This window comes from Malus sylvestris, chromosome 15 (genome assembly GCF_916048215.2).
Source record: "Malus sylvestris chromosome 15, drMalSylv7.2, whole genome shotgun sequence".
Taxonomy (NCBI): Eukaryota; Viridiplantae; Streptophyta; class Magnoliopsida; order Rosales; family Rosaceae; genus Malus; species Malus sylvestris.
This window is the reverse complement of record NC_062274.1, coordinates 17,160,178-17,186,414: the sequence shown is the minus strand read 5'-3', so window position 1 is coordinate 17,186,414 and position 26,237 is coordinate 17,160,178. Positions and strand designations below refer to the sequence as shown.

Below are 26,237 nucleotides of genomic sequence, written 5' to 3'. Positions count from 1 at the left end.
TCCGGGTGCCGATGGAGATACAGCGACCCTTGCTCACTTATCACTGTGTTCAGGCCACACAGCGCGCCACTTACGGGTGACGCCCTAGCTTTAGCGCGATTTTGTTCTGGATTCATTTTCATAAGGATTCGACGTGATCATGGAGTGCCGGCTGTCGACTACCTGACGCCCTCCCCCTCCTCCTTTATCCGGGCTTGGGACCGGCCATGTAAGACATAGGCGGAGTTAAAACTTTGAGTTCTAACGATAAAGATAAAATAAAGAGTAATGTGAATAGTATCAAGATTGACTTTTTAGTGTAAAAATGTGATTTTTCGTTAAAATGAACAGTACCGGGAGTTATTCGTTAAAGTTCCTTAAACGAAGGCTCTATTAGAATTTTAATTTTTTTTAATTTTATTTTTTTTCTGAAATACAAAATACTAATGCAAAAAATTGTCAAAACTAATGGGGATCACAAAATGAAACTAAAAACAATGTAGTGATCCTCAGTGAATTGGTCCATGCCTTAATTTAAAGATTATTATTTGTTCAAAATTTAAGACATATTTACCGCTGATCTTGTAGAGCTCAACATAATGAAGGGATCTTAATCCTCATCGTTAAGATCGGTGTCTCCATTCAGCTTATCACTGCCACGGTGCTACCTTCTCTTCCTTCTCCGTCACTCTGTAACTCGGCAGAATTCTCTCTGACAGGACTGGACTCCGGTTGTTGCTCTGGTTGCTCATCATCACCAGATTCTGAAAATGCCCGCCTTCGTCGAGCTGTGGATTGTGCAGCCTGGAACATAAAGGTGAATACGTTATGGCCAGCAGCAAGGAATTTTTTACTGGGCAGAACAATTTCAACAATTACTCCATAAAAACTTCATTGATGCCGAGGCACCACGACATCCGGTCTAAATATTTTGAGTCCATGTCATGTGGTGACAAAATTGATAAGTTAGTATCCTTGGATTTATAGAGATAATTTACTACCTCCTCGTCAGCGTCAGAATCTTCAAGCCCAGCCGCTGCGAGAGGATCTTGAACATTCTCTTCATCATCTTGCTCATTCATCTGACCCGCCGTGGGCTCCCCGTAATTCATGTTGGCATCTTCATCTTCCGGTTCTTCCTGATCATCCATCATCTCAGCTTCTGCTCCCTCCATTTCATAGCGTGATGTTGAGTGCTTGTCCTTCTTTCTCCTCTTGCCACCCTTTCTTCGTCTCTTTTCACTATGCCTGCCCTCTCATGGTCCATTTCTGACCTTTCCCTTCGCTTAGAACCTGGTGTACTGCTCTTCCATTGCTCCTGAAGATGCCAAAAGTTCTGAGAATCAGCACGATGAAATTCTTATCCTCACCTTTATGCGTGCAAATTGCTCCTCCTGTTGTCTCACACGCTTTAGTTCATCCTCTTGCATTCTTCTCTCCAACTGTTACACGAAAGCATGAATGCATATATGATTATGTGAGACAATATATATGATGTAAACGCATACAAATGTATACATCTATAACCAAAGTTGTACACAGAGTGAAGCAACTTTCGAATACCAAACCTGGAATTTCCTCTGTTCCTCAGCCTTACGACGGGCCTCCTCAGCCAATGCCATTTGACGAGCAACTTCTTGTTTGTGCTTGATCTTCTGCTCCTCATGCTCAGCTGCTTTGAAGTGAACTCTCGTAGCATCAAGCGACTACAATACTCAACATGGGTATCAATTTTTTTCTCATCAAATCCATGGATGTGAAGGCTGGAAGCAGCAGACAACTCTCTGAATAAACGAACAGCATTTTCTAGCTCTGCAACTGTTGCCCACACCTGAAATATTGATACATATTTTGATGAGATATAGATATAGACTAACTAAACATACAATTACAGAAAACGAACATAATTTAGTTCCAACACAGACTTGAATCACTGAAACGAAAAACAGACTGACAACAAAATGAAGTGAAGCTGAGAACTTTTGCAGCACAACACCGGCGTCAAACCTTTTTGCAGTAAACTCTTTTTGCAGTCCTGCCACTGCTCAGCTTCGTAATGGGTACGAGCCAAATAGAGTAGAATCTGAGAGTCTGTTATTGAAGAACTTCCTCAAGCAGTTTTGATACTGCAATACAGCATGAGTCATCAGCACATGTATGCATTCATCAAAATAATCTGGCTACGAAAAACGAGGAAGTACAGAATAGAGAAGCAACGAACTCACCATTTTCACAGCCAATGCAAAATTGCCTTGAGCAAAATAAACATGTGCCAAATTTATCCACACGTCTGGCATCTAAACAACAATGTTTCCACTGGCAGCTTCTCGAACCTACAACAGCAGAAATGCAGACAGGAAACCACTCACGTACTATACATGAGGTACTGTATACAGCTCGCAATGAACCAATTGTACAACTTACCTGTGTAAAAATGTCTTTTGAAACATCAAAGTGACCCTTCTCTGCAAAGACCACTCCGGCACCATTGGCAGCATACAAATTAGCAGAATGTTGAGATAGGACCTATAGGCATGTAAACATAAGTAAGAAAATAAGTATCTCATTTTTCAACTGATAAAACATGCTACAAAAAACTAAAAAGATTATTGAAGAAAAGAGTTATACTTTAGTGTAGAGTTCTTCCAACTTGGGATTTCTCTTCTCATTGCGAATTGCCGCGAAGTAGTTCCAGTTGCCCTTAAGAGTTTCAAAAAAGTGGTGAGATGTAAATAGTATTAAAGTAACAACTACAATTGCAAATGTGTTTCCCACTGAAAACGGCAGATAAAATTATAAAAATAAAAGTAATACGCACCAGAGATAGGGTGGCATAGCAATCCTTCCCCTCAGTTGCTTCACTAGCAGCCCATTATAGGTGACCTACCAGGAAATTTTCGTGTGAGTTCCTAAAAACAAAATCGTGAGGACGTGGTCGGGGCCCAAAACGGACAATATCATGCTACATTGGAGTCAAGCCCGGGCTAGGATGTGACAGTTCATTTTAATGAAAAACCACATTTTAACAATAAAAAGTAAATTTTGGTACTATTCATTTTACCGTTTATTTTGTTATTTTCGTTAAAACTCAAAGTTTTCAAACTCTTTTCCTTAATTTTCCTTTTAACATATGAAAGTTCAGTTATTCAATTAGGATTTAAAAAAAAATTATAATACCTCATAAAAATCCGAACGTATGCATTCAAGATTTAAAACTAGTTCATAAAAATATTCAATTATACTTTAATTTTGAAGTCTTTTAATAAAGAATGGTTTAATAAACTTGGAGAAATCATTTTACTATTTTTTTAATAAACGATATTTTTTGCCGTAAAAACATAAGTTATGCCCCTAATAAACTATTAAAATATAACTCAAATTCATCTTTTAACGAATATCAAACTTAATACCTCTAACCTATCGTCTTAAGATTTCTAATAGAATCGCCTAAAATTCAATTACACCCTCCCTTTCTCTCTCCTCTACCATATTCTTCTCTTTCCTCTCAGCTCGGCCTCCAGGTATCTCTCTCTCTCCTGCTACTTGAAATTTCCCTTCTTTTATTTTTTGGTAGTTTTTTGTTGAGTCTCATCTTCCGTTTACCTCTCAAATTCTTTGCTCATTGATTCTGCAGCTTATGCCTTGCATCCCAATTTATTTTACTTCTCTTATCTCACTAAAACCCTTCATCTCCTCCGTCAGCGTCCTACATCGACTGCAAAATCCTAATCAGAAACCTCCGATATCCGAGGCAATGCCGCTCAAATGGTAAGCACTTAAAACCCTAATCATATATTCGGACAATTTATGTATAATAAAGTTTTGTGCTTGATTTTTGTGGTGATGCAATTTTAGGGTTTTGCATTGGCAGCCCAACGCAGGGACGACGGTGAACAGTCAGATCATAAACGAAGTCACGCAGTGCGTCGAGAGCATCAATGGCGTCAAGGAAGGCAGGTGGAAAGCCACCATCACCTTCTACAAACCCATACTGCGAGGTACAGTACTAAATTTCTCATATTTCATGTTTTTATTTGTTTTGTTTTTCTATCTTGTCTGTGGGTTTTGTTAATTGTTTGAAAAACTAGATTTTGATATAGTACATTGTATGTGCATCATCAGAGCCCTCTTTAACGGGGGAGCCCACGCGTGATTTTCTGGGGATTGCGCTGCCGGAGCAACCCAGTAAGTACTACCTGATAATGCGGTTGCAGCGGATAATTCTCGAGGCGGATTCATCAATTCAGACGATTATGGAGAAGTTACAGTCTTACAAATCAAGGGTCTCGCTTTATTTTGAGGTTTCCCCCCTCCTTCCCCCTTCAATTGGTGTAGTTGGAAGGTTTGGTGTTCTGAATTTTGGAGGTTGAAATTGAGAAAATGGTTTTATTTGTTTCTTTGGTGGTTTATGGTTTAATGTGTAGGGGTTTCATTATCAACTCGGGGACTTCCAATTGAGAGTGGGGAAAGTTATTCCTACTCATTTGGAAAATTTGAGAGGAATAGTTATGGAGGTATGGACTTGCTCTAAGCTTTAAATTTGGTTGAGATCTGATTAGTTTTTCTTTTCACGGGGTTCGCCATTTTGATATTTAGCAAACTTATGAGTGTTTTAAGAAGTTAGATGTGCATTTTAAAATATATTAGAACTTTGACAAGGATTGTACTTGAGAAAGTGCCTTTTTGTTTTATTCAAGTGTTTTTGACGGTTCTTTAGGATCTCTTTGTTGGAAGAGTTAATGCTGATAGCAATGCTGATGAAAGTAGTTTTCTTGTTTAGATACCTCGATTAGAGTTTGTTTGCGTGCTAGATTGGAATACATGCTGAAGAACTCTTTGCTGAGCAGTGTGAATAACCAAGCTCTGGCAATTTATGAAAAGTCGGTTTCTTTATTATTGTTCTAAGCTTTCACCTTACAGATTAACGACCTCAAATATTTCCGTTGGATTGATTTCTGGATCTCGCTGTTAACTTCAATTACTTCCCATAAAAAGGCAAATTTGCATTTCTGAGAAATAATTTCATGTTGTCACTGTACTAGATCCTTTTTAATTGAAGTTACTTATGTTCTGCAGCTGGAGTACCTTCCCATTTCTTCGATGGAAAAAGCGAGGCAAGTCATGGAAGAGTTCATGGAGATTTGGCAACAGGCTTTGGCGAAAAGATCATTACCAGGACACTTCATGCATGTGGAACCAAACTTTTCCGAGTATGGCCTTGGAGACCAATATACTTCACAACATACTGCTGTCCAGTATGCTGCCATTATGGCTCAACTCGTTGCAACCGTTCAAGCAGTGCAGCAATCGGCAAGAAATTAGGAAGGAAGAAAAATAATTTGATGTATGTCATGTCACTTGTCAACTAGTTTGATGAACGCATGATTCCAATGCCATATGTTCTTAGCACTGACACTCCTGTTTGAATATAAGAGTTTGGGGAGGAATGAAGTATGCGGGTTCGATTGTCCATGGAAGACAAGAAATCAAATGATAGTATCTTGAGAACCTTTTCGATCACCTTGTTGATGAGGGTTTGGAGTAACGCTGTTTCTCCGTTTATTTTCTGTGCTCATTTCGACATGATCATATTTCCACATCCCTAGTCCAGAACTTCATTCTTGTTTCTCGGACAGACTATGAACACATGATATCAGAGAGGGAAATAGATGTTCTCCGGATCTCTCCCACCAAAGCTCAAAGATCAAGTGATCCGGGCTCAAGAAATTTGATCAAACGGTTACAAAGAGGGGGTCTCTTTAAAAGTTATAATAATTTTAGCTGTTGAATCAACTTTCAATAGCCCGAATCACTTGATTTTTGGGCTTTGGTGGGAGAGATCCGGGGATGATCTCTTTCCATCTGAGAGGAATTGACAAGAAACGGAACCATTTTTGTTGGGAAAGGTTTTCTTTTTTGAAAAGGAAAAGGATTTGTTCTGTTGATAAACCTCTTGAAATAATCGGCAAGGCGTACATATATACATACAGAAACAAAACAATGATTAGGCGTTCCCCAAAAAATAATAAACCTCTTCGAAAAATGATAATTTTACTATATTGGTTCATTGTCATGGTGTTAATAACACAAGGACGTGTGAAAAAAATAGCTAACAGATGCTCTTATATTAATAGTACGGAATGCCACGTGATATTTTAAAGCAACAATACAATATTACGAGAGAAAATTAAAAATTAAAACACATAGCATTGTGTTGTCCTGTGATAGTAAATGTCGAAATCTTGAGTGAAACCGTTATACATGCCCGAGTCCTGACTAACCAAAGTCAATCCACAAGCACATTTCAACCTGGGCCTTTCCATATGTGCTGAAGTGTTGAGCCCTTCTTGAACCGAAGTACTATTACAAATCCCTGCGAATCTGCAAATTTTTGCTTTTTGCACGTATTGTGAAAATTAAGGAAGAAAAACTGGTGCGAGTGGGAACAAAACGGCCGCACGTCCAAGGGAAGCCGCACACTGGCACAACAGTGCCTTACCGCCCTATAAATCCTCTGTTTGTTGGGCTTTGTGTCCATCAGCCACCACTCTCTCTCCTAATCTCATCTCCAATAGTTGGGTTAAAAATTAAATATTTTAATCTGAAAAATTTAACTTTTAATCTAGAAACAACTTTTTTACTCCAACCGTTTTAGTCTAAAATTTTAGGAATTATTAAATAATGAACTTATGCTATTTTTTTCTTAAATTAATTTAAAAAAAATATGTAAACTATCATAAATTAATTTTATGAACATTTTAATTTAAAAATATTTAAATTCCGATAAATATTGAAAAATCATTAAATTTTCCACAAAACAAGCTTTCAACTTTCACTAATCTTTCAACCCTGAACTAACTTTCAATTCACCAACCGTTCAACACCAAACTTTCAACTTTCACCGTTAGATTTGAACAAATACATAGGTATTTATAGAGTTTTGGGATGAATTTTGAGTTAAATAATTTTTTTTTTAATTATTTTAGCTGTTGGATTTAAATTTGGGCCGTTAGATTTTTTTTACCGATAGATTTGATTATATTCGATCTCAGCCATCGGATTCAATGTATTTTAAAGTAGCATATTCTAAAAAAAATTAAATTTGAATCTGAACCGTTGGATCAACCGATGATCCTTAGATCTTAGCCCTTGGTTTAAAAATAGAGCCGTTGGGGTTTCTTCGGGTGGCCAACAACCTATGATAGAGGGGCCCACCCCTATCGGGCAATGTCTGCAGCCCCATCGCGTGGGCGTGTTGGAGAGTAACCGGGCTGTGACTGGCCCAATTGCCCGCGAGTCCACTCGCATTGGGAGGTGGGGAATTTGGCCCAGCTTTGGCATTTGGCTTTTAGCCCAATGTTTTAGCACGGGTTGAAGGGTGTTTGGGAGGGGGGGAATAAATGGGAAAATTTAGCATTTAGCCTATCATTGGAGATGATCTAATATAGGTTAGCCTCTACCACCATCATCATCATATCATCATTCTGCATAAAAAAAAAAGCCCAAAGCAACAGTCTTGGTGCGAACCAACTTGACCAAAATGTTTTTTTTTTTTTTTTTGCATTGGTTGAACATGTTTTTTATTTGGGTTTCTTGTTTACAATCATGGGTTACCAAATTTTTTCTCTAATTTTATTTATATTTTATCTGAAGATTGCCGTTTAATCTCCAATGTAGGGAGAACCAGCTCCCAGAAAGGTTTGTCTGATAAATACTTACACACACACACACATATATATATATATATATATATTATGCAGCTAGTCAATTCTGTCTTGTTTTTGTTACAATCGTTAAAAAGTTTTACTTTTTGCGTATTTCCGGATATTTGTTTGCTCGCTGCAGTGGAGATTCATACCGAAAGCTGCCCCACGCCGGGTTCCGAAACCTGAAGTCAAAATGTATGCCTCACTTATGGTTAAAAGTTAAAACTCGAAAGCAATGCCTCTATGCCCTTTGTTGGTTTAATTTGATTTTTAACTTGTGTTGTTCTTAATCTCTTGATCTTCAACGAAGCGGACCATGTGACTGAGGAGTCTGATGCTGAAAAGGCTAGGGATTGGCTGACACGCTTCAGTGTATGGAACTGTGTTTTGGATTGATATCAACGTGTTGAGTGTTGAGAATGAATCCTCAACTTCCTTCACCGAGCAGATGTACTGAATTTCGGTTTTATCACAATATCTCATGTTATGTTTTGTTGTTTTTTCGTTGTTGGATGCTCTCATCTTATAGGAAAGATCTTTACACGCAAGGCCGAAAGTTGAAACGAAATGTAAGGCTCTTCTAACTCTGCGTTGTGACTCTTGAATCCGGATTTAAGGAGGCCGGATATCATTGTTTACTTTGTTTTGTCATCGGACTCCTGCAATTTACTCAGCTCAATGGAGTTAACCAACTCCAATAATCGGTAGTCCAATTGCGATAATGCTATAAATTTTGATGCTTGTGATGTTTTGTTGGATTTGGTTGAGTTTGGCTTAAGTAGAGGGAAATTGCACGTCACGATTTGCTTTTTCTGAAGAAGATAATATTGCCTACAATTTTGGGGGATTAGAATTGTTTTTCATTTGTTATTTAAATTTGCAGTGGCGCCTACACAAATTGCATTTGGTGGTGCTGCATCCACATCCATGAAAGTGTATGGTGCTCCCAAAGGCGGGAATACTGATGATGGTATGGTGTCCTTCAATGTAGTCTTTTTATTTATCTGCTAATGAGATGCTTCTAGTACATCACCCTGGATTGTGGTTCTGCAGCTGCTGCCTCGGGCATGAAAGTGGAGAAAGAATACAGTTGGCCATGGGTAAGTTAAGTTACGACTCAAATATGCATAGTTATTGGTTTCTTCTATATCCCTCTTACTGAACGTTTTGTACGTGTGTACGACTTTAGTTTGAATTAAATTTGGATGTTGTTGCAGAATCAGTACAGTTATTAACCTGTAACTCTTTCTCTCAGACTGCCTTATTCTGGAGATCCTGGTAAGTTGTAGAATGATTTCTTAAAAGGAAATACTACGTCACACGAGGAAAGCATTTGGATTATCATTTTTGCAGCAACTTGACACATTTTAGCTGTTAAATGCCGACTTGTAAAGTTGTACCTGTATTTGCATGCAAATCCAGAATTGCAAGTGCAACAAGAGCCTCGACATATGCCAAGCCTTACAGCCGCAGGACAATCAGGATGTACTTTCCTGGCCCTCTTTATCAAATTCACAAATAAAAATTACACCAATAATTAGTGTTTATAACAGAAATTATCTTCACAAGAAAATTACCAAATTTCTGCTAGGTAAGAGCCATAATCCCAACCAATTCAAACACAAATAACAAATTCTAGAGGTTAGAATGTATGCATTCTTGTGTTCTTTCCATTAGCAAACAGTGGGATTGAAAATACAAACCTTGTAGAGCTCCAATGAATCTGAATAGTGCCCACGATTGAATTCAACGCATGCCTGCAGATATCAGCGGCAAATTGTTTACAAATCACAACAAATGAAGTGTTCTCCACTAACCAAGCGAGTCCCAATTTGTTCTCTCTGGGGCAACCGAGTCCCAATCTGTTATGTTTCAAATGAGTTCCTCCTGAATCTCAATGTAAATTTTATTTCCCTAGCTGCTATCTGCCATTAAAATATCCACTCCAGTGTACCTTTGCCAATTTTCCTCTTAAATATTTTTGCTAGCCAGAGCACCATACTCAATAGATCATGGATTCCCGGATAGCCAAGTACATCACATGGTGGACACCCAACAAAAGTTTTGCACCCATAATCAAGAGACTATAGAACGAATTATTGAAAGTAAAAGAGACAGCGTTCAAGATTTGATGTACTGATAAAGCCTAGACAGGGAAGAGCAATAAGTAAAAAGCTACGAATATCTTCTGTTTTGCTTTTCATATACTGAAATTTTCATCACATTTTCATGCATGTAATCCATGAAAACGGCAGGCATAATTGCATTGTTAATCAGATAAATTCCATGAATATACCTGACCCAAAAGGGCAGTAACATTATCTCGGTCTCCTTCTAATACAATCTTGAATGCAGAAAATGCCAGACACATAGTAGTACAAGTAAGCAAAAAATATATTATACACTGAAACGTTATGTGCCATTAAGAAACACAAAATTTCTTTCGATTCCATACTTCATGACTGCGACAGGAGCAAGAACTCAAGGCCAGTTATTACAAAGTCTAAGATGCCAAATCAAACAGTTTGTAGGATGACTAACTATCGATCAACTACTAATCCTCAACACACCCTAAATCCAAAATCCGGAAAAAAGCCAATGGCTTTTGGAAATTTATTTCTCATTATGACCAATCAGAAGTTTTATGTAGGTTGCAATCAATATTTATTTACTCTGATATATAACAACGTAAAGAGGGTCTGTGGCATCCACACCTTTCCCAACCCATGTAGAAGGCTCGTGAATGTCGATTCTCGATGCTTTGTTGAAAAATTGTGTTGCTAAAATAAAATGCTCCTCCTTTTCTCTCTGTTTCGTCTCAATTTTTCAAGCCTAACATGAAGCGCATGTGGTTGTTTGGCTTCACACGAGGACAACCGCTCTGATACCATGATGAAATTGGGGTTCCACCGTAAAAATAATTGGCAATATGGGAAGTAGTCCAAGATCATATAAACACATAGCAAACCTTGTCCCTCACCGATGTGGGAGAACTCTCAACAGTTTGAAATACGCTCTCTGCAGCATTACCAATTCAAACTTAAACAGCACGTTCGCCACTTTTATCAGAGAAATTAATACACCAACATATAGAAAGTTCGTGCATTCACGCAGCAATTGAAACGTAATTAGTCAGAAGCTCAAACAAGCATGCTCTAAATTTAAAACCGAAAAACACCAACCGCGATAATGAGCCAGAGATCGAGAGAGGCTTGCTCGGCCTTGAGGATGTCGATGATATCATTAGCTTCCTTTGGGAGCTGATCCAGAACCACCCGCACCTCCTTCTCCGAGTTCTGCACCGGTATGTTCACACACGCCATTGATTCCGCAAATCACACAAAAACTGAGAAAGCACCCTAGCTCCGCCTTGTATCTCTTCTCGGCTTCGCGAACTGGCCGGAGAATGTGAACGGCGGCCGCCGATTGGACGCAAACAACGCAACTTTTCTTGGAATTTTGGGGTTGGAGATTGAGATAAGACGAAGACGCTCAGTCAGTCACTCTCTTCCTTCTGCTGTTTCTCCTCGTATACCAAAGCTTTCTTCTTATATTTTCTTTAAACCGCCTCGCGCTAAAAATAGAGGGACTGCTTTGTAAATAAAATAAACAAAAGGGACTTAATTTTCAACCTCGGTTTTACTTTGCTCTTAGGTTAGGACCTTTCAATTTTAATTCGATTTAGTCCTTTTAAAACACTGAATTTGATTTCGCCCTTTAAAAACTTTGAATTCGATCTCGTCCCTATAAACTTTGTATTCGTGCTCGGCCAACTATTAGATTTTCTGTTAATTCGATCACATGGTGCTCACGACTAAACTTCGAATGACATATAAGTCAAGGTCTAATGATTTTTCTAGTTGATGTCATTACTAATTTAGAACTTTTTATTATGATAGTCATATTCAAGAACGTAAAATGCCCGCTATTGCTAAAAATGTATTGAACTAGTGGCCTATTGAACCGTGTTGTGAAAACACAAAAAAAATATCTCGTACTAGAAAACAAAAAAAAAGGTTAATGTATGAGGTAAAATTTTTCTTTTAGTTACATTTAAGAAAATGAATCATGAACTTATCCCAATTTCAACATTATTTCATGTCTTTCACTACTTGAGTTAATCTCAACAACTTGAAATTTTGATGACTAAATTATAATAAATTAATTGCAAACTTATAATTCGCGGCAATCGAACTTACAATTTTTCACTTAAAAAACGCGATGAATATTGTATGTAAAAAAGTTTATAAAAAAAGGACTTATTTACAAGGGTGTATTTAATTAAAAGTTTAAAGGATTTTGAAAAAGTTTACAAATTCAAATATATTTAATTAAGATTTAATATAGGGAATTTTAATAAAAGGCTTTCGGTACTGTTTACTTGAATGAAAAATCATATTTTTATACAAAAATGTCAATCATGGTATTATTCACTTTATCCTTTATTTTGTTATTTTCATTAAAACTCAAAATTTTTAAATTTTCTTTTTGTTAGTTTTCCTTTATAGAAGTTCAGTTATTCAGTTAGGATTTAAAAAAAAAAAAATTATAATACCTCATAAACTTCTCTTCTTAAGATTTCTATTACAATCGCCTAAAATTAAATTACACCCTCCCCTTCTCTCTCCTCTACCATATTCTTCTGTCTTTCCTCTCAGCTCGGCCTCCAGGTATCCCTCTCTCCTGCTACTTGAAATTTCCCTTTGTTTTTTTGGTGGATTTTTGTTGAGTCTCATCTTCCGTTTACCTCTCAAATTCTTCGCTCATTGATTCTGCAGCTTATGCTTTGCATCCCAATTTCTTTTACTTCTCTTATCTCACTAAAACCCTTCATCTCCTCCGTCAGCGTCCTACATCGACTGCAAAATCCTAATCAGAAACCTCCGATATCCGAGGCAATGCCGCTCAAATGGTAAGCACTTAAAACCCTAATCACATATTCGGACAATTTATGTATAATAAAGTTTTGTGCTTGATTTTTGTGGTGCTGCAATTTTAGGGTTTTGCATTGGCAGCCCAACGCAGGGACGACAGTGAACAGTCAGATCATAAACGAAGTCACGCAGTGCGTCGAGAGCATCAATGGCGTCAAGGAAGGCAGGTGGAAAGCCACCATCACCTTCTACAAACCCATACTGCGGGGTAAATTACTAAATTACTAAATTTCTCATATTTCATGTTTTTATTTGCTTTGTTTTTCTATCTTGTCTGTGGGTTTTGTTAATTGTTTGAAAAATTAGATTTTGATATAGTACATTGTATGTGCATCATCAGAGCCCACTTTAACGGGGGAGCCCCCGCGTGATTTTCTGGGGATTGCGCTGCCGGAGCAACCCAGTAAGTACTACCTGATAATGCGGTTGCAGCGCATAATTCTCGAGGCGGATTCATCAATTCAGACGATTATGGAGAAGTTACAGTCTTACAAATCAAGGGTCTCGCTTTATTTTGAGGTTTCCCCCCTCCTTCCCCCTTCAATTGGTGTAGTTGGAAGGTTTGGTGTTCTGAATTTTGGAGGTTGAAATTGAGAAAATGGTTTTATTTGATTCTTTGGTGGTTTATGGTTTAATGTGTAGGGGTTTCATTATCAACTCGGTGACTTCCAATTGAGAGTGGGGAAAGTTACTCCTACTCATTCGGAAAATTTGAGAGGAATAGTTATGGAGGTATGGACTTGCTCTAAGCTTTAAATTTGGTTGAGATCTAAATAGTTTTTCTTTTCACGGGGTTTGCCATTTCGATATTTTGCAAACTTATGAGTGTTTAAGAAGTTCATGTGCACTTTAAAATATATTAGAACTTTGACAAGGGTTGCAATTGAGAAAGTGCCTTTTTGTTTTATTCGAGTGTTTTTTATGGTTCTTTAGGATCTCTTTGTTGGAAGAGTTAATGCTGATAGTAATGCTGACGAAAGTAGTTTTCTTGTTTAGATACCTCGATTAGAGTTTGTTTGCGCGCTAGATTGGAATACATGCTGAAGTACTCTTTGCTGAGCAGTGTGAATAACCAAGCTCTGGCAATTTTTGAAAAGTTGGTTTATTTATTATTGTTCTAAGCTTTCACCTTATAGATTAACGACCTCAAATATTTCCGTTGGATTGATTTCTGGATCTCCCTGTTAACTTCAATTACTTCCCATAGAAAGGCAAATTTGCAACTCGAGAAATAATTTCATGTTGTCATTGTACTAGATCCTTTTTAATTGAAGTTACTTATGTTCTGCAGCTGGAGTACCTTCCCATTTCTTCGATGGAAAAAGCGAGGCAAGTCATGGAAGAGTTCATGGAGATTTGGCAACAGGCTTTGGCGAAAAGATCATTACCAGGACATTTCATGCATGTGGAACCAAACTTTTCTGAGTATGGCCTTGGAGACCAATATACTTCACAACATACTGCCGTCCAGTATGCTTCCATTATGGCTCAACTCATTGCTGTTCAAGCAGTGCAGCAATCGGCAAGAAATTAGGAAGGAAGAAAAATAATTTGATGTATGTCATGTCACTTGTCAACTAGTTTGATGAACGGATGATTCCAACGCCATATGTTCTTGGCTCTGACACTCCTGTTTGAATATAGGAGTATGGGGAGGAATGAAATATGCGGGTTCGATTGTCCATGGAAGACGAGAAATCAAATGGTAGTATCTTGAGAACCTTTTCAATCACCTTGTTAATTAGGGTTTGAAGTAACGCTGTTTCTCCGTTTATTTTCTGTGCTCATTTCGACATGATCATATTTCCACATCCCTAATGTCCAGAACTTCATTCTTGTTTCTCTGACAGACTATGAACTTATGATATCAGAGAGTGAAAGAGATCCTCTCTCTCCGGATCTCTCACACCAAAGCCCAAGGATCAAGTGATCCGGGTTTTTGAAATTTGATCTAACGGCTACAAACAGGAGGTCTCTTTAAAAATTATAATAATTTTAGTCGTTGGATGAAATTTCAATGGTCCGGATCACTTGATCATTGGGCTTTGGTGGGAGAGATCCGGAGATGATCTCTTTCCATCAGAGAGGAATTGACAAGAAACAAAACCATTTTTGTGGGGACAAGTTTTCTTTTATGAAAAAGAAAAGGATTTGTTATGTCGCCTCTTGAAAAATGATAATTTTACTATATTGGTTTATTGTTATGGTGACGTCTCGTCCCAATAACACAAGGATATATTAAAAAAATAACTTATAAATGCTCTTATATTAATAGTACAGAATGTTATGTGATATTTTAAAGCAATAATTCAATATTACAAGAGAGAGTCAAAATTAAAACACATAGCATTGTGTTGTCTTGTGATGGTAAATATCGAAATCTTGAGTGGAACCGTTATACCAATCTCTTTCAACCCGAGTCGTGACTAACCAAGTCAATCCACAAGCACATTTCAACCTGGGCCTTTTCATATGTGCTGAACTGTTGAGCCCTTCTTGAACCGAAGTACTATAACAAATCCATGCAAATCTGCAAATTTTTGCTTTTTGCACGTACTGTGAAAATTAAGGAATAAAAACTGGTGCAAGTGGGAACAAAGGGGCCGCACGTCCAAGTGAAGCCGCACTCTAGCACAAAAGTGCCTTACTGCCCCTATAAAACCTATGTTTGCTGGGCTTTTGTGTCCAGCAGCCACCTCTCCCTCTTCCAATACAGGTTAGCCTCCACCACCACCATCATCATATCATCATATCATCATATCATCATTCTGCATAAAAAATAGCCCAAAGCAACAGTCTTGGCGCGAACCAACTTGACCAAAATTTTATTTTATTTTTTTGCATTGGTTGAACATGTTTTTTATTTGGGTTTCTTGTTTACAATCATGTGTTACCAAATTTTTTCTCTAATTTTGTTCATATTTTATCTGAAGATTGCCGTTTAATCTCCAATGGAGGGAGAACCAGCTCCCAGAAAGGCTAGTCAATTCTGTCTTGTTTTTGTTTCAATCGTTAAAAAGTTTTACTTTTTGCGTTTTTTCTGATATTTGTTTGCTCGCTGCAGAGGAGATTCATACCGAAAACTGCCCCACGCCGGGTTCCGAAACCTGAAGTCAAAATGTATGCCTTAAAAGTTAAAACTCGAAAGCAATGCCTCTATGCCCTTTATTGGTTTAATTTGATTTTTAACTTGTGTTGTTCTTAATCTCTTGATCTTCAACGAAGCGGACCATGTGACTGAGGAGTCTGATGCTGAAAAGGCTAGGGATTGGCTGAAACGCTTCAGTGTATGGAACTGTGTTTTGGATTGATATCAATGTGTTGAGTGTTGAGAATGAATCCTCAACTTCCTTCACTGAGCAAATGTACTGAATTTCAGTTTTATCACAATATCTCATGTTATGTTTTGCTTTTTTTTCGTTGTTGGATGCTCTCATCTTATAGGAAAGATCTTTACACGCAAGGCCGAAAGTTGAAACGAAATGTAGGTACTTCTAACTCTGCGTTGTGACTCTTGAATCTGGATTTAAGTAGGCCGGATATCATTGTTTATTTTGTCATCGGACTCCTGCAATTTACTCAGTTCAATGGGGTTAACCAACTTCAATAATCAGTAGTCCAATTGCGATAATGCTATAAAATTTTATCCTTCTGATGTTTTGTTGGGTTTGGTTGAGTTTGGCTTAAGCAGAGGGAAGTTGCACGTCATGATATGCATTTTCTGAAGAAGATAATATTGCCTACAATTTTGGGGGATTAGAATTGTTTTTCATTTGTTATTTAAATTTGCAGTGGCGCCTACACAAACTGCATTTGGTGGTGCGGCATCCACATCCATGAAAGTGTATGGTGCTCCCAAAGGCGGGAATACTGATGGTATGGTGTCCTTCAATGTAGTCTTTTTGTTTATCTGCTAATGAGATGCTTCTAGTACATCACCCTGGATTGTGGTTCTGCTGCTGCTGCCTCGGGCATGAAAGTGAAGAAAGAATACAGTTGTCTAGGCATTGCTTTTTACGTTAAAGGATGAACATTTAAGAGGTGGACGACTACTTGGCTCGACTCATTTCATTTTTGCATTCCATCTGATCGGATTGGTTTCATCTGCTGTCAAGGTTTACCTTGGCTTGTGTTTCAATAAATGCACCTAATGTACAGATGACTCAACTTATGATGAAAATTCAAGAAACCAGCAAATGATCTTGATCTATTGGTTGGCATTCCGACAGTTAAAATTCAAACAGTCCATGCTTGTATCCTTTTATTTAATTTGAGAGTTTGTTGACAGGACGAAAATAAAGCCACAAGTATGTTCTTTCTTCAGTCACCGCAATATCTGCCTATGATAAAACGATCAACTAAAGCAGATGGCCCTGAGGTAACAAAAAGCTCAGGGCGACCTGGAAGCGCATGCAATATGCAAAGTTTTGTGCTTTGTCTGGTTACCACCTGGCCGCATGGGTAAGATGCTGGTGTGCAGAAGTCGTGCTATCAAGCTGAAGCTAGGAGATAGCCTTTTCGATGTGAGTACATTTCGTAATAAAGAGGCTAAATCAAATGTCGTCTCTTGTCTTCCCCACTTTAGCCTTAACCGTTGGTGCTGAAAATACCTTAAAAGAGATCTTGTATTTCTGTGTGTTAGCAAACTCGAGTTAACTACGTTGTCGTATAAAATTTTGTCGATATTCTGCAGGTCTCCTCAGGAATGAAGTGTGGTTTTGCCCAGGATGTTGTGGTTACTAATGAGAACGAGAAGGGATTTGGTATTATCAGCGAGCTGAATAAGTGAGCCATTGCAACCCCAGATATTGACTCCATTTTGGAAAGTATAGATGGTTTATTGTAGTTTCTTTTTTTGCCCATTTACCATACAGTTTTGGTTTGTGAGAGTGAAAAACTGCAGCACTTTCTTCCTTCCACATTATCCAAGAAAACAAGTTCCAATAGGTAAGACTAAACACCTTGATAATATGCAGAAGAGTGGATTGTTTCAAGTGAACGTATTGCAACTAACCCTTTTTGTTCTGATGGCATTGAAATAAAGTCCATATTCTTTATGTGCTCGTGATGTTTCTAAGTTCTCTGTTTGCAAATAACATTACATCTTCGATTCTTCGTTAGACATTGGAAATTTTCTGCTCTTGTAAATCGGGTGTTCTTGATAGACATTACATCTGAATCCACGGCCGCAGACAAGACACGGCAGTCAAAGATCACATTGTGTTACCACTCTTTTGGGTCAATCTCATAATTTCGAATGCATTTTTCTTAATCGCAGAATTACTGGAACAGACAATCCTACTGGTGGTGATATCTTTGTAGGGGCTCTCAGAAGACAATGAACTTAATAAGCAAACCCTAAATCTGGACTTTTTCACTATGAACAACACATTATATTTTTTTAGTATAAGCAAACCCGAAATGTAAAATCCACACAATTTGTGATTTCAAACCACAATATTGATTTAGTATTGACAGGCTTGTGCAACCCTAGCTAAATTTGGTGCAATGTGATTAGAGCTCCATAACTCCGCCTGTGTAAGTTTATCTTACATTGCCGGTCCCAAGCCCGGATAAAGGAGGAGGGGGAGGGCGTCAGGTAGTCGACAGCCGGCACTCCATGGTTACGTCGAATCCTTATGAAAATGAATCCAGAACGAAATCGCGCTAAAGCTAGGGCGTCATCCGCGCGCTGTGTGGCCTGAGCACAGTGATAAGTGAGTAAAGGTCGCTGTATCTCCATCGGCACCCGGATGCAGTGTTAAATGAGCAAGGGGGCCATAGAAACTTCTTTTCGAACGACTCCACTCAAAGTTGTTTGGGAGCATATGCTCCTATCAACTTTACACGGGACACACAAAAGAAGTACTTTGATCCTATTAGACGGAGGAGGGTGAAGAAGCTAGGACAGAAGGGTAGAGTTCAAGAGAGCAGAATGCGTTTAGGAACGTGGAATATAGGAACCTTAACGGGAAAATCTATGGAAGTAGTGGAAGTTATGGTGAGGAAAAGGATAAATATTATGTGCCTACAAGAAACTAAGGGGGTTGGTCGTAAGGCAAAGGATCTAGAAAACTCAGGATTTAAACTTTGGTATTCGGGCACAAATAGAACGAGAAACGGTGTTGGCATCATCGTGGACAAGACCTTGACACAAGATGTTGTAGATGTCAAGAGGGTAGGAGATAGAATCATGGCAATCAAGATTATAATAGGACAAGAACTTATCAATGTGATTAGTGCGTACGCATCTCAAGTAGGGTTGGATACGAGTTCGAAGGAGAAATTTTGGGAAGACCTTGGAGACTTTGTGCCAGGAATTGCTCAGACGGAGAAGTTATTTATAGGAGGAGATTTAAATGGACACGTGGGCAGGGAGACAGGCAACTATGGAGGTTTTCATGGTGGCCATGGTTTTGGGGAGAGAAACGAGGAGGGGGAAGTAGGGCTGGGTTCGGTTTGAAACGGTTCGGTTTTTTGCCAAAACCGAAACCGAACGGAAATTTCGGTTCGGTTCGGTTCGGTTCAATTTTTTTTCGGTTCAGTTTTTTTCTGTTCGGTTTCGGCCCGGTTCGGTTATTTTTTTTATTTTTTTATTTTTATAAAATGTAAACTTTCATTAAACTTACATACATATCAAAAGCCCACAACTAAACACAAACAAAAAAATGGGCCAGCACAACAACCCAACCCAAGGGTTGAGCCCGAAAAAGAAAGAAAAAAACTGAAAACCTAGCTGCTTAGTTCCCTTGCTGTCGTCGAAGCAAGCTCCGGCGACCATGAACCAGCAATCCAACAAACACCAGAGGTGAAGACCATGAATCGCGATATCCAATCACGATTTCCTGCCTTTGACGACCCTGAGCACAAACAAACGTAATTTTCCTTCAGCTTATGAATTAACAATCACAAATTTTGCACCCTTATGACAATAAAAACATTATTTCCAGTGTTCAAACAGACTGAAACATATAATAGAACCAACCAACAAAGCATGTAGGTCCACATGCGAGATTCATAAAGTAAATGATAAAACTAAAAACATGGGCATACCAAAATAAATTTTTATTGGGTGCTGAAAGGAAACATCACGGGAAAACCCAAATTATCATGAGGAGTTCATGGAGTACACTTCAACTCTGAAAAGGCATAAAACCATACAGATTTGAAACTTAAAAACAAAATAATAATAAAGACTTTGACTCCGTAACCTTTGTATAACACTTCACAAAGGTACTGCAACTATATCAATCTTTAAGGGAGAAGAATGTACTTAGCATACATTCATATATAATTATTCAGAAAAAGAAAAGAAAATTACCGGAAACTATGACTCTGTAACCTTTGTATAACATTCTAGAACTGCACGTCAAAAATAACCAGCTCAGCTAACAAGACATAACCAGAATTGATGGATTCAATACGCTCAAACAATGAAACTTGAAGAAGAGAAAATATAGAAGCATCAATTAAATTACCAAAACCTAGTAGCCAATCAACACAGATATACACATGCTTTAGCAAGATTTGAACCCATGACCAACTTCACCCCCACCTACCCTTTTAGAACTTAAACAAAAGGCTAAGGACATTTGTATGTATAACTGTGTCATACAGAAATTCATCCACTGATCAACAAGACGAGGAGTCAAACTTACTGAAGTCCTCTGCTGATTTAGACCACCATTTGCCTCAATGTATATATAACCATTTGACTCAGCCAAACCTACAAGCATAAACACATTACAAGTTCAGAACTTATAGGAAGATGGAAAGAAACATATAATGCCAAACTAAAACGTAAAGACAACAAATTTTAATGCTACAGTAGGGAAAAAAATCAGAAAGGAAGGCTGTGAACACAAATCCCTGGGCTAAATAGGGAAGCTATCTTGGATTTTGCAATGGCATATGATCTCTTCTTAGCCAACACCTTCTTTAAAAAGAGAGAGGAACATGTGATCACCTACAAGAGTGGGTCGTCAAAAACACAAATAGATTTTCTTCTAATGAGGAAAGGGGATCGTATAACTTGTAAGGATTGCAAAGTTATATCGGGAGAGAGCTTGGCTAATCAACATCGCTTGTTGGTGATGGATGTACATATCAAAAGAGTGAGAAAAAAGAACAAGACTTGGAAGTGCTCAAGGACTAGATGGTGGAATCTAAAAGAAGAAAAACAAGCCATTTTCAAAGAGAAAGTAATCACCCAGTGTGTGTGGGATAGAGAGGGGGAAGCTAGCCAAATGTGGGATTCCATGGCTAGTTGTATCCGAAAAGTAGCAAAAGAGGTATTAGGAGAGTCCAAGGGCTTTGCTCCACACCAAAAGGAATCTTGGTGGTGGAATGAGGAGGTACAAACAAAGGTGAAGGCTAAGAAGGAATGTTGTAAAGCCTTATACAAGGATATGACCGATGAAAATGGTGAAAGGTATAGAAAAGCGAAGCAAGAGGCGAGGAAAGCTGTGAGAGAAGCTAAGTTAGCGGCTTATGACGATATGTATAAGCGACTAGATACCAAAGAAGGAGAGTTGGATATCTATAAACTAGCTCGAGCAAGGGAAAAGAAGACAAGGGACCTAAACCAAGTGAGGTGCATCAAGGATGAGGATGGAAATGTTCTTGCTACAGAGAACGCGGTCAAAGACAGATGGAGATGTTATTTTCATAATCTTTTCAATGAAGGACATGAAATGAGTGCTTCTTTAGGGGAGTTGAGTAACTCAGAAGAGTGTAGAAACTACTCCTTTTATCGTCAAATCCGGAAGGAAGAAGTGGTTGTAGCTTTGAAGAAGATGAAGCATAGAAAAGCAGTGGGCCCAGACGATATACCGATCGAAGTGTGGAAACTTTTGGGAGAGACATGTATAACATGGCTCACTGACCTTTTCAATATGATTTTGAAAACGAAGAAGATGCCAAATGAGTGGCGAACGAACACTTTGGTGCCTATCTACAAAAACAAGGGTGACGTACAAAATTGCATGAACTATAGGGGTATTAAGCTAATGAGTCATACAATGAAGCTCTGGGAGAGAGTCATTGAGCATAGATTGAGGCAAGAGACACGGGTTTCGGACAACCAATTCGGGTTCATGCCAGGGCGCTCAACCATGGAGGCAATCTATCTCTTACGAAGATTGATGGAAAGATATAGAGATGGGAAAAAGAATTTACACATGGTCTTTATAGATTTGGAAAAAGCGTATGATAGAGTCCCAAGAGACATTCTTTGGAGGATTTTAGAGAAGAAAGGAGTACGAGTAGCATATATCCAAGCTATAAAGGATATGTATGAAGGAGCAAAGACTGCCGTAAGAACTCATGAAGGACAAACCGAAAACTTTCCCATAACTGTAGGATTACATCAAGGCTCATCCTTAAGTCCTTACCTTTTTGCGTTGGTAATGGATGAGTTAATAGCACATATTCAAGATGATATTCCTTGGTGTATGCTTTTCGCAGACGATATAGTGTTGATAGATGAAACTCAGGAAGGGGTAAATGCAAAGCTTAACCTTTGGAGATAAGTGTTGGAATCTAAAGGTCTTTGCCTAAGCCGATCAAAGACAGAATATATGGAGTGCAAGTTCAGTGCAAATGGAGGCTAAAACGAGTTAGGGGTGAGGATCGGAGATCAAGAAATAACAAAGAGCGACCGTTTTCGTTACCTAGGATCTATCTTGCAAAAGAACAGAGAATTAGATGGAGATCTCAACCATAGAATACAAGCTGGATGGATGAAGTGGAAGAGTGCATCCGGCGTGTTGTGTGACCGTCGTATGCCACTGAAGCTCAAGGGAAAATTTTATAGGACGGCAATAAGGTCGGCGATGCTGTATGGCACAGAATGTTGGGCGGTGAAGCATTAACACGTACACAAAATGGGTGTAGCGGAGATGAGGATGCTTCGTTGGATGTGTGGGCACACGAGAAAGGATAAGATTAGGAATGAGGATATCCGGGGTAAAGTAGGAGTAGCCGAAATTGAAGGAAAGATGAGAGAAAATCGGTTACGGTGGTTTGGACATGTGCAAAGAAGGCCTACTGACGCTCCGATTAGAAGATGCAACTATGGGACAGAGGTTCAGGGCCGAAGGGGTAGAGGAAGACCTAGGAAAACTTTGGAAGAGACTCTAAGAAAAGACTTAGAGTACTTGGATCTAACGGAGGACATGACACAGGACCGAGCACAATGGCATTCTAAGATTCATATAGCCGACCCCACTTAGTGACTTGGATTTTCCAAGTCTCTAACCGATAAGTTTTCCTCACTCGGAAAATTAAGGGAACACTACCTCAACCTACATGCTCTACTCACAAAGCTTCAACAAAAGAAAAATTTAAAGAACTTAGCGAAGAAGGCTTTGGTGTATTTAACACAATACGTTGAAATGAAGCAAAGCTTATTTATTGATATCCCCGATAAGTTACAAATATTTACATATACATGAGTCAAAATAAACAAACAAGAGGGAGCCTTCACAAAGGTTGCTTAGGAGAAGTCTCAGCAGTCGGTAGAGCCCTATAAAGAGAAGGCATCGGAGGGGGATCATTCGGAGCCTCAATACTGGACAGAACCCTAGAAGGAGGAGGCATCTGAGGTTGATCATTTGGAGCTTCATTACGCGGTACAGCCCCAGAAGACAAAGGCAATAAATGCCTTTGGAACAAACCCACAAACCTCTGATGATCAAGTAAAACCTGACCATCAGATTCCTTCATCTGGTCAAGCTTTCTCTTCATGTTTGTAGCATAGTCATGTGCGAGCCGGTGCAACTGTTTATTCTCATGCTTGAGCCCTCTAATCTCCTGTTTGAGACTCATCACTTCAGCCGCCAATGATTCAACTTGGCGGGTTCGAGCAAATAGGCGTTGGGCCATATTAGACACAGAACCTGCACACTGAACACTGAGAGCCAGAGAATCCTTAACAGCCAACTCATCAGACCGTTTGGAAAGTAGTCTGTTATCTTTGGGAGTGAGAAGGTTCCTGGCCACCACCGCAGCGGTCATATCATTCTTCATCACGGAATCCCCAACGGTAAGAGGACCAGTAGGGGAGACGAAGGATGGGCACCATATGTTGTCTGAAGAAGGCGTGGCTGCCTCTTCAACAAGGTTCAAGTCAAAACGACGGTCGGAGGGGCCAGACATTTTCAAAAGTGTTGAAGAGAGAAGAGGTCGGACAAATCAAGATCTTAGAAGTGCAAGAATGGAGCTTCTACTGGTGGAGATTCAAGTGTGCTTTGGAACTTAATGCCAACCTCTATAAAAATCTGCACTCGACGAAGCTTCAGAAATCGAAGAGGCGCCTGCTCAGAAATCGAAGAGGCGTTTACTTTCTCAAAAGCTGGGCTGCTCAGAGACCACGAGAGTCGATCTCAGAAATCGAAAAGGCGTTTGCTTTCTCAAAAGCTAGGTTGCTCAAAGACCACGAAAGTCGATTTCAGAAATCGAAGAGGCGCTTGCTTTCTCAAAAGCTGGGCTGCTCAGAGACCACGAGGGCCAATCTCAGAAATCGAAGAGGCACCTACTTTTTCAGCCTTGTCAGCACCTGTCACACGCACACTTAGCTTTACGGAAATTACGGGCATTCTGTCGAAGATTTCTGGTGAAGTAGAAAGCACATGAATCTTACTGTTCAATCACCCACTTTCCATACGCAACATTAGCTCATGGGTACCACATATAACTTTGCCAAAGTTCTCTGACAAAGTTGAGACACGTGAAGCTTGCAGCTCCCACTACATCGCTCTGACCAAGAAGGGTAAAAGAATAGCAAAGAAACAACACTAACAAAGTTTAGACACATAAATTTTGAAGGTCTAGCTACCATATTATTACCCACGAGGGTAAAGGAACAATATCACTGCCGGATAATTGGAAAGTCCCTGTGTTTCAACCTCTATGCTCCGTGACAAGGTAGACTAGCAAACATGCCCAACCTTTACTCACATTCGAGAAAACACTCCCAACAAGATTGCTTGCTCCAAAATCGAAGAGGCACCGCCCTCCGAATCTCGAGAGCCAGACTCCCAACAGGATTACTTTCTCAAAAATCGAAGAGACACCGCTCTTCGAATCTCGAGAGCCAGACCCCCAGCAGGATTGCTTTCTCAAAAATCTAAGAGGCATCGTTCTTCGAATCTCGAGAGCCAGACCCCCAGCAGGATTGCTTTCTCAAAAATCGGAGAGGCATCGTTCTTCGAATCTCGAGAGCCAGATCGTCGACAGGATCACTTGTCTGTAATCTTCACACGCAACATCAGCTTTCCAGATACCACAGACCACTTTTTCAAAGTGCTCTGACAGAGTTAAAACATGTGAAGTTGGCAGCTCCCACTACCGTGCTATGACCAAGCACGGTAAAGGAATAGCATTACTACTTGTTGTTAGGGAGACTCCTATATATGTCGACCTCCATCCCCAACGGACAGGCAGACCTGCAAAAATGCTCAACCCTTTCTCATATCTGAGAGGGCACTCCCAACGAAGCCTTTCGAAATATTCAGCTTTCTTTCCCCCCGATAATACCTTTGCAAACAAGCTATACCAGAGCAAGAATATCTCATATCATCAGGGTTAAAAGCAAGAGTATCCCATATCATGCTTTTTCCCTGTCTTTTCCTTTGGCATTGTTCTTACCTGCAAGACAAGGAGAAAGAGAGCAATCAGTCAGCACTTGGAATCAAGCTTCCAGTCAGGAACTGACTGCCTGAAACCCCTTACCTAATTACTTACCTGGCATTGCTCTCGAGTACTCATCTTCAACATCTTATGCTTCCAGGGAAGATACCGCATCTGCCTGAGGAACATATAGGGCAAGTGAGAAGGATATAAAGAAGCATATGGAGACAAGCGTAACAGCACACGTGCCGATACATCCACTACTTTGTCAAAAGCAAAAATATCTCATATCAGCAGGGTCGAACGCACTCTAGATTTGATGGACTTGTTTTGACCCTCAAATTCTTCAGTCGGCCTTACACTCTGGAGGAAACCAGAAAACCCTCCAGCCCAGTTCAAGAATAAGCCTGTGGAAAGTTACTTCTTCAAAAGCAAAAGTATCTCATATCATCTCTTCTCATTTTTCTTCTCTTTATCCTTCATACTGCCTGCAAGATAGGGAGAATGAGAACAATCAGCCGGAACTCGAAATCAAACTTCTGATATGGGACTGATTGCTTGGAGCTCTGATTGCTTACCTTGTCTGTCACCTCTTTCAGCAAATCCCCTAGCTCGGCGACTTGGGGGACTCCTATTACATGGTTTGTATCGCGCTTGACCAAGCCTGAAACTACAAGTAAGCTTCAAGTGAAATTGATACATTACCTTGTGCATCTCCACCAGTTAAAGATACCACCCCTGGATGGAGGAAGAGTACTTCCAGAGAAGATGCCACATCTACCTATGAGACAGATAAGGCAAGTAAAGACGATACCACACTTCGGTACTTAGAAGTTTCGTGATTACGAGATCATTCTCCCACAATATTTCCTAATGTCAATTATACTAAATCATTCACTTGTACTCACTAAAGGAGAGCTTGAACCTATGTACTTGTGTAAACCCTTCACAATTAATGAGAACTCCTATATTCCGTGGACGTAGCCAA

At 39.3% G+C, this 26,237-nt stretch overlaps 4 protein-coding genes and 1 long non-coding RNA gene across 12 annotated transcripts in view; 3 read left to right on the top strand and 2 right to left on the bottom strand.

Moving 5' to 3' along the window:
* Nucleotides 1-496: 496 nt before the first annotated feature.
* LOC126601150 (protein CTR9 homolog) lies at nucleotides 497-2,684 on the bottom strand. Of its 2 annotated transcripts, XM_050267821.1 has the most exons (6): nucleotides 2,608-2,684; nucleotides 2,404-2,505; nucleotides 1,987-2,105; nucleotides 1,548-1,810; nucleotides 981-1,421; nucleotides 497-783 (listed from the first exon to the last, which is right to left on the bottom strand). In XM_050267821.1, the coding sequence occupies exons 5-6, from the start codon at nucleotides 1,152-1,154 to the stop codon at nucleotides 622-624; spliced, it is 336 nt and encodes a 111-aa protein (XP_050123778.1). In that variant the 5' UTR covers nucleotides 1,155-1,421; nucleotides 1,548-1,810; nucleotides 1,987-2,105; nucleotides 2,404-2,505; nucleotides 2,608-2,684; the 3' UTR covers nucleotides 497-621. The 2 variants fall into 2 exon arrangements, with proteins under 2 accessions (XP_050123778.1, XP_050123779.1); XM_050267822.1 differs by lacking the exons at nucleotides 1,987-2,105; nucleotides 2,404-2,505; nucleotides 2,608-2,684 and having other exon boundaries at nucleotides 1,548-1,836.
* A 716-nt stretch (nucleotides 2,685-3,400) lies between these two features.
* The window catches only part of LOC126601148 (mediator of RNA polymerase II transcription subunit 20a-like), a 59,703-nt gene continuing 36,866 nt past the window's right edge, over nucleotides 3,401-26,237 (top strand). The window contains exons 1-6 of one of the 5 annotated variants that reach the window (XM_050267820.1): nucleotides 3,401-3,500; nucleotides 12,532-12,597; nucleotides 12,685-12,827; nucleotides 12,960-13,138; nucleotides 13,262-13,351; nucleotides 13,911-14,348. In XM_050267820.1, the coding sequence (XP_050123777.1) occupies nucleotides 12,584-12,597; nucleotides 12,685-12,827; nucleotides 12,960-13,138; nucleotides 13,262-13,351; nucleotides 13,911-14,153 (669 nt within the window). In that variant the 5' untranslated portion in view covers nucleotides 3,401-3,500; nucleotides 12,532-12,583 and the 3' untranslated portion in view covers nucleotides 14,154-14,348. Of the gene's footprint in view, nucleotides 3,501-12,231; nucleotides 12,598-12,684; nucleotides 12,828-12,959; nucleotides 13,139-13,261; nucleotides 13,352-13,910; nucleotides 14,349-26,237 lie in introns of those variants that run through there. The other 4 variants (XM_050267819.1, XM_050267816.1, XM_050267817.1 and 1 more) reach the window with 4 other exon arrangements.
* On the top strand, nucleotides 3,477-5,499 carry LOC126601147 (mediator of RNA polymerase II transcription subunit 20a-like). Of its 3 annotated transcripts, XM_050267814.1 has the most exons (6): nucleotides 3,477-3,500; nucleotides 3,682-3,747; nucleotides 3,835-3,977; nucleotides 4,102-4,280; nucleotides 4,404-4,493; nucleotides 5,056-5,499. In XM_050267814.1, the coding sequence occupies exons 2-6, from the start codon at nucleotides 3,734-3,736 to the stop codon at nucleotides 5,299-5,301; spliced, it is 672 nt and encodes a 223-aa protein (XP_050123771.1). In that variant the 5' UTR covers nucleotides 3,477-3,500; nucleotides 3,682-3,733; the 3' UTR covers nucleotides 5,302-5,499. The 3 variants fall into 3 exon arrangements, with proteins under 3 accessions (XP_050123771.1, XP_050123770.1, XP_050123772.1); XM_050267813.1 differs by lacking the exon at nucleotides 3,477-3,500 and having other exon boundaries at nucleotides 3,507-3,747; XM_050267815.1 differs by lacking the exon at nucleotides 3,477-3,500 and having other exon boundaries at nucleotides 3,608-3,747; nucleotides 3,851-3,977.
* LOC126602735 (uncharacterized) lies at nucleotides 7,178-9,026 on the top strand. Its single transcript, XM_050269623.1, has 8 exons — nucleotides 7,178-7,293; nucleotides 7,657-7,677; nucleotides 7,825-7,880; nucleotides 7,996-8,057; nucleotides 8,215-8,254; nucleotides 8,569-8,655; nucleotides 8,739-8,785; nucleotides 8,903-9,026. Exons 1-8 carry the CDS (start codon nucleotides 7,178-7,180, stop codon nucleotides 8,918-8,920), a joined length of 447 nt encoding a protein of 148 aa, XP_050125580.1. The 3' UTR covers nucleotides 8,921-9,026.
* LOC126601152 (uncharacterized) lies at nucleotides 9,968-11,332 on the bottom strand. Its single transcript, XR_007615695.1, has 2 exons — nucleotides 10,868-11,332; nucleotides 9,968-10,703 (listed from the first exon to the last, which is right to left on the bottom strand). It is a non-coding gene; the product is annotated as an uncharacterized LOC126601152 (long non-coding RNA).